The following is a 12,371-nucleotide window of genomic DNA, read 5'->3' on the forward strand; positions in this document are numbered from 1 at the left end:
AAAGTTGGAAGCACAGAATCATCTAGAATGCCATTGTGTGCTGTAACGTTAAGATTTCCCTTCGCTGGAACTAAGGGGCCCGAACCATGAAAAAACATCCCCAGACCATTATTCCTCATCCACCAAACTTTACAGTTGGCACTATGCATTGGGGCATGTAGGATTCTCTTGGCATCTGCCAAACAGTCTCAAACATTCATCGCTCCAGAGAACGCGTTTCCACTGCTCCATAATCCAATGGCGGCACTCAGCCCTCTCGTTCTGTGAGCTTGTGTGGCCTACCACTTTGCGGCTGAGCCGTTGTTGCTCCTTCCACTTCACAGTAACAGCACTTCTAGTTGACCCGGGGGGCAGCTCTAGCAGGGCAGAAATTTGACTAATTGACTTGTTGGAAAGGTTGCATCCTATGACGGTGCCATGTTGAAAGTCACTGAGCTCTTCAGTAAGGCCCATTCTACTGCCAATGTTTGTCTATGGAGATTGCATGGCGGTGTGCTCGATTTTATACACCTGTCAGCAATGGTTGTGGCTGAAATAACCTAATTCACTAATTTGAAGAGGTGTCCACATACTTCTGTATATATAGTGTATGTCCTAGTTCCACTGCTCTGTCCCTTGTCCTAGTTCCACTGGTCTGTCCCTTGTCCTAGTTCCACTACTCTGTCCCTTGTCCTAGTTCCACTGCTCTGTCCCTTGTCCTAGTTCCACTGGTCTGTCCCTTGTCCTAGTTCCACTACTCTGTCCCTTGTCCTAGTTCCACTACTCTGTCCCTTGCTCCCTAGTTCCACTACTCTGTCCCTTGTCCTAGTTCCACTGCTCTGTCCCTTGTCCTAGTTCCACTGCTCTGTCCCTTGTCCTAGTTCCACTACTCTGTCCCTAGTTCCACTACTCTGTCCCTTGTCCTAGTTCCACTCCCTGTCCTCTGTTCCCTTGTCCTAGTTCCACTACTCTGTCCCTAGTTCCACTACTCTGTCCCTTGTCCTAGTTCCACTACTCTGTCCCTAGTTCCACTGGTCTGTCCCTTGTCCTAGTTCCACTACTCTGTCCCTTGTCCTAGTTCCACTACTCTGTCCCTTGTCCTAGTTCCACTACTCTGTCCCTTGTCCTAGTTCCACTACTCTGTCCCTTGCTCTCTAGTTCCACTACTCTGTCCCTTGTCCTAGTTCCACTACTCTGTCCCTAGTTCCACTACTCTGTCCCTTGTCCTAGTTCCACTACTCTGTCCCTAGTTCCACTGGTCTGTCCCTTGTCCTAGTTCCACTACTCTGTCCCTTGTCCTAGTTCCACTACTCTGTCCCTTGTCCTAGTTCCACTACTCTGTCCCTTGTCCTAGTTCCACTACTCTGTCCCTTGTCCTAGTTCCACTACTCTGTCCCTTGTCCTAGTTCCACTACTCTGTCCAGTTCCACTACTCTGTCCCTTGTCCTAGTTCCACTACTCTGTCCCTTGTCCTAGTTCCACTACTCTGTCCCTTGTCCTAGTTCCACTGCTCTGTCCCTTGTCCTAGTTCCACTACTCTGTCCCTTGTCCTAGTTCCACTACTCTGTCCCTTGCTCTCTAGTTCCACTACTCTGTCCCTTGCTCCCTAGTTCCACTACTCTGTCCCTTGTCCTAGTTCCACTACTCTGTCCCTTGTCCTAGTTCCACTACTCTGTCCCTTGTCCTAGTTCCACTACTCTGTCCCTTGTCCTAGTTCCACTACTCTGTCCCTTGTCCTAGTTCCACTACTCTGTCCCTTGTCCTAGTTCCACTACTCTGTCCCTTGTCCTAGTTCCACTACTCTGTCCCTTGTCCTAGTTCCACTACTCTGTCCCTTGTCCTAGTTCCACTACTCTGTCCCTTGTCCTAGTTCCACTACTCTGTCCCTTGTCCTAGTTCCACTACTCTGTCCCTTGTCCTAGTTCCACCTCTGTCCCTTGTCCTAGTCTGTCCCTTGTCCTAGTTCCACTACTCTGTCCCTTGTCCTAGTTCCACTACTCTGTCCCTTGTCCTAGTTCCACTACTCTGTCCCTTGTCCTAGTTCCACTACTCTGTCCCTTGTCCTAGTTCCACTGCTCTGTCCCTTGTCCTAGTTCCACTGCTCTGTCCCTTGTCCTAGTTCCACTACTCTGTCCCTTGTCCTAGTTCCACTACTCTGTCCCTTGTCCTAGTTCCACTACTCTGTCCCTTGTCCTAGTTCCACTACTCTGTCCCTTGTCCTAGTTCCACTACTCTGTCCCTTGTCCTAGTTCCACTACTCTGTCCCTAGTTCCACTACTCTGTCCCTTGTCCTAGTTCCACTACTCTGTCCCTTGTCCTAGTTCCACTACTCTGTCCCTAGTTCCACCGCTCTGTCCCTTGTCCTAGTTCCACTACTCTGTCCCTTGTCCCTAGTTCCACCGCTCTGTCCCTTGTCCTAGTTCCACTACTCTGTCCCTTGTCCCTAGTTCCACCGCTCTGTCCCTTTTCTCATAGCCCAGTTAGAGGACCTCAGCCCATGTTACCTTGGCCTTTCTGAAAAGACTTTGAGACTGACAGCAGAAACACCTATTGTTGTTCCCGACAGACAGGTTTCACTTTGCTGTACCAATAGACTGTAGTTACAGAATGTCTAGTAGAGTGTTAGGGAGAGTGTTATCTCTCTCTTCCCCTTTAGAGCCCATATCATCTCAGTTGTTATTGCTTTAGCCGTTTCCCACTTGACTTCCCATAGAGGAGTGACATCGCTGGGTTCTGTCTTCTTCTTCTCTCCTCAGTTCCTTCCTGTCTACACTCCATCAGAAGAGGAGAAGAACAACCCGGCTCTGTTTGCTCACAACGTCAGGCGCCTGATGGCCAAGTGAGTCCTGAGACACACAGACACACACACACACACACACTTGGCCTCCCATAGGCCTTCACGGGGTCTGCCAGATGCCTCAGCCCTCAGGCTGCCGTGCTTAGAAACACCAGCCTAGAGACTGTAGGATACTAAAGTGTGTTAGTCTAATGTGTGTGGCTGGTGTATATTTCAGTTCAACAGCTTCTAGTTTGTTGATTCTAGATGGCCCCATCACAGACTACTGGTTAACTCTCTCCTCATGCTCTAGTCTGTCTACTGTTCCTCAGGGCTCTAGATGGCCCCATCACAGACTACTGGTTAAATCTCTCCTCATGCTCTAGTCTGTCTACTGTTCCTCAGGGCTCTAGATGGCCCCATCACAGACTACTGGTTAACTCTCTCCTCATGCTCTAGTCTGTCTACTGTTCCTCAGGGCTCTAGATGGCCCCATCACAGACTACTGGTTAACTCTCTCCTCATGCTCTAGTCTGTCTACTGTTCCTCAGGGCTCTAGATGGCCCCATCGCAGACTACTGGTTAACTCTCTCCTCATGCTCTAGTCTGTCTACTGTTCCTCAGGGCTCTAGATGGCCCCATCACAGACTACTGGTTAACTCTCTCCTCATGCTCTAGTCTGTCTACTGTTCCTCAGGGCTCTAGATGGCCCCATCGCAGACTACTGGTTAACTCTCTCCTCATGCTCTAGTCTGTCTACTGTTCCTCAGGGCTCTAGATGGCCCCATCACAGACTAATGGTTAACTCTCTCCTCATGCTCTAGTCTAACCACTGTTCCTCAGGGCTCTAGATGGGCCCCATCACAGACTAATGGTTAACTCTCTCCTCATGCTCTAGTCTGTCTACTGTTCCTCAGAGCTCTAGATGGCCCCATCACAGACTACTGGTTAACTCTCTCCTCATGCTCTAGTCTGTCTACTGTTCCCCAGGGCTCTAGATGGGCCCCATCACAGACTACTGGTTAACTCTCTCCTCATGCTCTAGTCTGTCGACTGTTCCTCAGAGCTCTAGATGGCCCCATCACAGACTACTGGTTAACTCTCTCCTCATGCTCTAGTCTGTCTACTGTTCCTCAGAGCTCTAGATGGCCCCATCAAAGACTACTGGTTAACTCTCTCCTCATGCTCTAGTCTGTCTACTGTTCCCCAGGGCTCTAGATGGGCCCCATCACAGACTACTGGTTAACTCTCTCCTCATGCTCTAGTCTGTCTACTGTTCCTCAGGGCTCTAGATGGGCCCATCACAGACTACTGGTTAACTCTCTCCTCATGCTCTAGTCTGTCTACTGTTCCTCAGGGCTCTAGATGGCCCCATCACAGACTAATGGTTAACTCTCTCCTCATGCTCTAGTCTGTCTACTGTTCCTCAGGGCTCTAGATGGCCCCATCACAGACTACTGGTTAACTCTCTCCTCATGCTCTAGTCTGTCTACTGTTCCCCAGGGCTCTAGATGGGCCCCATCACCCCTAGACTCAACCAATCAGGGACTTGCTGGTTGTTTGACTAGTTGAATCAGGTGTAAATGTTGGAACAGATGAAATGTATGAAACAGCTGAGGGTCACGAGGACCGCTTCTGAAAACACTGGACTACTGGTTAGAGGCCTGTATATCAGACCTTATCCTAGTTCACACTCTGTTTCAAGTCTCTATCCTTCCTCTCCAGGGCCCTGGACATCCCCATTACTGACTACTCGTTTGAAGACTGTCAACTGGCCATGGCTGAGGGTCAACTCAGACTCCCTGTTGACACCTGCCTGCTGGAGTTCGCCAAGCTGGTCCGGAGACTGGGGTGAGGCTGAACCCCGGGAATGTAGAGACTGTATTAATGTGTTGATGTTACCTGGTCAGGTTGAACCCCAGAATGTAGAGACTCTGTATTAATGTTACCTGGTCAGGTTGAACCCCAGAATGTAGAGACTGTATTAATGTCACCTGGTCAGGTTGAACCCCAGAATGTAGAGACTGTATTAATGTACCTGGTCAGGTTGAACCCCAGAATGTAGAGACTGTATTAATGTCACCTGGTCAGGTTGAACCCCAGAATGTAGAGACTCTGTATTAATGTTACCTGGTCAGGTTGAACCCCAGAATGTAGAGACTGTATTAATGTCACCTGGTCAGGTTGAACCCCAGAATGTAGAGACTCTGTATTAATGTCACCTGGTCAGGTTGAACCCCAGAATGTAGAGACTGTATTAATGTTACCTGGTCAGGTTGAACCCAGAATGTAGAGACAGAATGTACCTGGTCAGGTTGAACCCCAGAATGTAGAGACTGTATTAATGTTACCTGGTCAGGTTGAACCCCAGAATGTAGAGACTGTATTAATGTGTTGATGTTACCTGGTCAGGTTGAACCCCAGAATGTAGAGACTGTATTAATGTTCACCTGGTCAGGTTGAACCCCAGAATGTAGAGACTGTATTAATGTTACCTGGTCAGGTTGAACCCCAGAATGTAGAGACTGTATTAATGTGTTGATGGTCAGGTTGAACCCCAGAATGTAGAGACTGTATTAATGTGTTGATGTTACCTGGTCAGGTTGAACCCCAGAATGTAGAGACTGTATTAATGTCACCTGGTCAGGTTGAACCCCAGAATGTAGAGACTGTATTAATGTGTTGATGTTACCTGGTCAGGTTGAACCCCAGAATGTAGAGACTGTATTCATGTGTTGATGTTACCTGGTCAGGTTGAACCCCAGAATGTAGAGACTGTATTAATGTGTTGATGTTACCTGGTCAGGTTGAACCCCAGAATGTGGAGACTCTGTATTCATGTGTTGATGTTACCTGGTCAGGTTGAACCCCAGAATGTAGAGACTGTATTCATGTGTTGATGTTACCTGGTCAGGTTGAACACCAGAATGTAGAGACTGTATTGAGACCTGGTCAGGTTGAACCCCAGAATTATTATGTGTGAGAGACTGTACTGTATTCATGTGTTGATGTTACCTGGTCAGGTTGAACCCCAGAATGTAGAGACTGTATTAATGTTACCTGGTCAGGTTGAACCCCAGAATGTAGAGACTGTATTGATGTTACCTGGTCAGGTTGAACCGCAGAATGTAGAGACTCTGTATTCATGTGTTGATGTTACCTGGTCAGGTTGAACCCCAGAATGTAGAGACTGTATTAATGTTACCTGGTCAGGTTGAACACCAGAACGTAGAGACTGTATTAATGTGTTGATGTTACCTGGTCAGGTTGAACCCCAGAATGTAGAGACTCTGTATTCATGTGTTGATGTTACCTGGTCAGGTTGAACCCCAGAATGTAGAGACTCTGTATTCATGTGTTGATGTTACCTGCTCAGGTTGAAGCCCCAGAACGTGGAGAAGGTACTGCAGGAGTTTGGTAACAGAGCCAGGAAGATGGAGGGAGAGAAGCTGGGTCTGGAAGCCTTTGCCCACTACCTTGATGTCCCTGTGTCAGACATGCTCAGAGACATCTTCTCCCTCTTCAACGAGGTAAGGAAACGCACTTAATATAATATCATCCCATTAGACGCTTTGAAGGCCGAAGTTACACGTTTCTCAACTTCCCAAAACTCAGAAAACAGAAATATATGTTCCCTATAGTGTCTATTTCAATATTAGAGTTTTATATTGGACTTAGATATTATACACTAGATATTATACACTAGATATTATACACTAGATATTATACACTAGATATTATACACTAGATATTATACACTAGATATTATACACTAGATATTATACACTAGATATTATACACTAGATATTATACACTAGATATTATACACTGGATATTATACACTAGATATTATACACTAGATATTATACACTAGATATTATACACTAGATATTATACACTAGATATTATACACTGGATATTATACACTAGATATTATACACTAGATATTATACACTAGATATTATACACTAGATATTATACACTAGATATTATACACTAGAGATATTATACACTAGATATTATACACTAGATATTATACACTAGATATTATACACTAGATATTATACACTAGATATTATACACTAGATATTATACACTAGATATTATACACTAGATATTATACACTAGATATTATACACTAGATATTATACACTAGATATTATACACTAGATATTATACACTATTATACACTAGATATTATACACTAGATATTATACACTAGATATTATACACTAGATATTATACACTAGATATTATTATTACACACTAGATATTATACACTAGATATTATACACTAGATATTATACACTAGATATTATACACTAGATATTATACACTAGATATTATACACTAGATATTATATTATACACTAGATATTATACACTAGATATTATACACTAGATATTATACACTAGATATTATACACTAGATATTATACACTAGATATTATACACTAGATATTATACACTAGATATTATACACTAGAGATATTATACACTAGATATTATACACTAGATATTATACACTAGATATTATACACTAGATATTATACACTAGATATTATACACTAGATATTATACACTAGATATTATACACTAGATATTATACACTAGATATTATACACTAGATATTATACACTAGATATTATACACTAGATATTATACACTAGATATTATACACTAGATATTATACACTAGATATTATACACTAGATATTATACACTATTATACACTAGATATTATACACTAGATATTATACACTAGATATTATACACTAGAGATATTATACACTAGATATTATACACTAGATATTATACACTAGATATTATACACTATTATACACTAGATATTATACACTAGATATTATACACTAGATATTACACACTAGATATTATACACTAGATATTATACACTAGATATTATACACTATTATACACTAGATATTATACACTAGATATTATACACTAGATATTATACACTAGATATTATACACTAGATATTACACACTAGATATTATACACTAGATATTATACACTAGATATTAGACACTAGATATTATACACTAGATATTATACACTAGATATTATACACTAGATATTATACACTAGATATTATACACTAGATATTATATTATACACTAGATATTATACACTAGATATTATCCACTAGATATTATTATTATACACTAGATATTATTATTATACACTAGATATGATATTATACACTAGATATTATACACTAGATATTATTATTACACACTAGATATGATATTATACACTAGATATTATACACTAGATATTATACACTAGATATTATACACTAGATATTATTATTATACACTAGATATTATACACTAGATATTATACACTAGATATTATTATTATACACTAGATATTATTATTATACACTAGATATGATATTATACACTAGATATTATACACTAGATATTATACACTAGATATTATTATTATACACTAGATATGATATTATACACTAGATATTATACACTAGATTATTATACACTAGATATTATTATACACTAGATATGATATTATACACTAGATATTATACACTAGATATTATTATTATACACTAGATATTATTATTATACACTAGATATTATACACTAGATATTATACACTAGATATTATTATTATACACTAGATATTATACACTAGATATTATACACTAGATATTATTATTATACACTAGATATTATACACTAGATATTATTATTATACACTAGATATTATTATTATACACTAGATATTATACACTAGATATTATATTATACATATAGATAGATATTATACACTAGATATTTATTATTATACACTAGATATTATACACTAGATATTATACACTAGATATTATTATTATACACTAGATATTATTATTATACACTAGATATTATACACTAGATATGATATTATACACTAGATATTATTATTATACACTAGATATTATTATTATACACTAGATATTATACACTAGATATTATTATTATACACTAGATATTATACACTAGATATTATACACTAGATATTATTATTATACACTAGATATTATACACTAGATATTATACACTAGATATGATATTATACACTAGATATTATTATTATACACTAGATATTATTATTATACACTAGATATTATACACTAGATATTATACACTAGATATTATACACTAGATATTATTATTATACACTAGATATTATACACTAGATATGATATTATACACTAGATATTATTATTATACACTAGATATTATATTATACACTAGATATTATACACTAGATATTATACACTAGATATTATACACTAGATATTATTATTATACACTAGATATTATACACTAGATATTATACACTAGATATTATACACTAGATATTATACATAGATATTATACAGATATTATACACTAGATATTATACACTACAGATATGATATTATACACTAGATTATTATACACTAGATAGATATTATACACTAGATATTATACACTAGATATTATTATTATACACTAGATATTATTATTATACACTAGATATGATATTATACACTAGATATTATACACTAGATATTATACACTAGATATTATTATTATACACTAGATATTATACACTAGATATTATTATTATACACTAGATATGATATTATACACTAGATATTATACACTAGATATTATTATTATACACTAGATATTATACACTAGATATTATTATTATACACTAGATATGATATTATACACTAGATATTATACACTAGATATTATACACTAGATATTATACACTAGATATTATTATTATACACTAGATATTATACACTAGATATTATTATTATACACTAGATATGATATTATACACTAGATATTATACACTAGATATTATACACTAGATATTATACACTAGATATTATACACTAGATATTAGACACTAGATATTATACACTAGATATTATTATTATACACTAGATATTATACACTAGATATTATACACTAGATATTATTATTATACACTAGATATTATACACTAGATATTATACACTAGATATTATACACTAGATATTATTATTATACACTAGATATTATACACTAGATATTATACACTAGATATTATTATTATACACTAGATATTATACACTAGATATTATACACTAGATATTATACACTAGATATTAGACACTAGATATTATACACTAGATATTATTATTATACACTAGATATTATACACTAGATATTATACACTAGATATTATTATTATACACTAGATATTATACACTAGATATTATACACTAGATATTATTATTATACACTAGATATTATACACTAGATATTATACACTAGATATTATTATTATACACTAGATATTATACACTAGATATTATACACTAGATATTATTATTATACACTAGATATTATACACTAGATATTATACACTAGATATTATTATTATACACTAGATATTATTATTATACACTAGATATTATACACTAGATATGATATTATACACTAGATATTATACACTAGATATTATACACTAGATATTATTATTATACACTAGATTATTATACACTAGATATTATACATAGATATTAGATATGATATTATACACTAGATATTATACACTAGATATTATACACTAGATATTATACACTAGATATTATACACTAGAGATATTATACACTAGATATTATACACTAGATATTATACACTAGAGATATTATACACTAGATATTATACACTAGATATTATTATTATACACTAGATATTATACACTAGATATTATTATTATACACTAGATATTATTTATACACTAGATATTATACACTAGATATTATACACTAGATATTATACACTAGATATGATATTATACACTAGATATTATACACTAGATATTACACACTAGATATGATATTATACACTAGATATTATACACTAGATATTACACACTAGATATGATATTATACACTAGATATTATACACTAGATATTATACACTAGATATTATACACTAGATATGATATTATACACTAGATATTATACACTAGATATTACACACTAGATATGATATTATACACTAGATATTATACACTAGATATTATACACTAGATATGATATTATACACTAGATATTATACACTAGATATGATATTATACACTAGATATTATACACTAGATATTACACACTAGATATGATATTATACACTAGATATTATACACTAGATATTATACACTAGATATTATACAGATATTAGACACTAGATATTATACACTAGATATTATACACTAGATATTATACACTAGATATTATACAGATATTATACACTAGATATTATACACTAGATATTATACACTAGATATTATACACTAGATATTATACAGATATTATACACTAGATATTATACACTAGATATTATACACTAGATATTATACACTAGATATGATATTATACACTAGATATTATACACTAGATATTATACACTAGATATTATACACTAGATATTATTATTATACACTAGATATTATTATTATACACTAGATATGATATTATACACTAGATATTATACACTAGATATTATTATTATACACTAGATATTATTATTATACACTAGATATGATATTATACACTAGATATTATACACTAGATATGATATTATACACTAGATATTATACACTAGATATTACACACTAGATATGATATTATACACTAGATATTATACACTAGATATTATACACTAGATATGATATTATACACTAGATATTATACACTAGATATTACACACTAGATATGATATTATACACTAGATATTATACACTAGATATTATACACTAGATATTATACACTAGATATTATACACTAGATATGATATTATACACTAGATATTATATTATACACTAGATATGATATTATACACTAGTATTATACACTAGATATTAGACACTAGATATTATACACTAGATATGATATTATACACTAGATATTATACACTAGATATGATATTATACACTAGATATTATACACTAGATATTATACACTAGATATGATATTATACACTAGATATGATATTATACACTAGATATTATACACTAGATATTATACACTAGATATTATACACTAGATATGATATTATACACTAGATATTATACACTAGAGATATTATACACTAGATATTATACACTAGATATGATATTATACACTAGATATGATATTATACACTAGATATTATTATTATACACTAGATATTATACACTAGATATTATACACTAGATATTATTATTATACACTAGATATTATTATTATACACTAGATATGATATTATACACTAGATATGATATTATACACTAGATATTATTATTATACACTAGATATTATACACTAGATATTATACACTAGATATTATACACTAGATATTATTATTATACACTAGATATTATTATTATACACTAGATATTATACACTAGATATTATACACTAGATATTATACACTAGATATGATATTATACACTAGATATTATACACTAGATATTATACACTAGATATTATACACTAGATATGATATTATACACTAGATATTATTATTATACACTAGATATTATACACTAGATATTATACACTAG

At 34.7% G+C, this 12,371-nt stretch overlaps 2 protein-coding genes across 2 annotated transcripts in view; one reads left to right on the forward strand and one right to left on the reverse strand.

Annotated features, from left to right (window-relative positions):
- LOC135575108 (doublecortin domain-containing protein 2-like) overlaps nt 1–12,371 on the reverse strand; it is a 492,912-nt gene that overhangs the window by 327,959 nt on the left and 152,582 nt on the right. The gene's annotated exons all lie outside the window — the stretch shown is intronic.
- LOC115118989 (lysophosphatidylcholine acyltransferase 1-like) overlaps nt 1–12,371 on the forward strand; it is a 113,273-nt gene that overhangs the window by 87,441 nt on the left and 13,461 nt on the right. The window contains 3 exon segments of the mRNA XM_065027306.1: nt 2,736–2,818; nt 4,481–4,606; nt 6,132–6,285. Coding sequence (XP_064883378.1) covers nt 2,736–2,818; nt 4,481–4,606; nt 6,132–6,285 — 363 coding nt within the window.

This window comes from Oncorhynchus nerka, linkage group LG14 (assembly GCF_034236695.1).
Source record: "Oncorhynchus nerka isolate Pitt River linkage group LG14, Oner_Uvic_2.0, whole genome shotgun sequence".
Lineage (NCBI taxonomy): Eukaryota > Metazoa > Chordata > Actinopteri > Salmoniformes > Salmonidae > Oncorhynchus > Oncorhynchus nerka.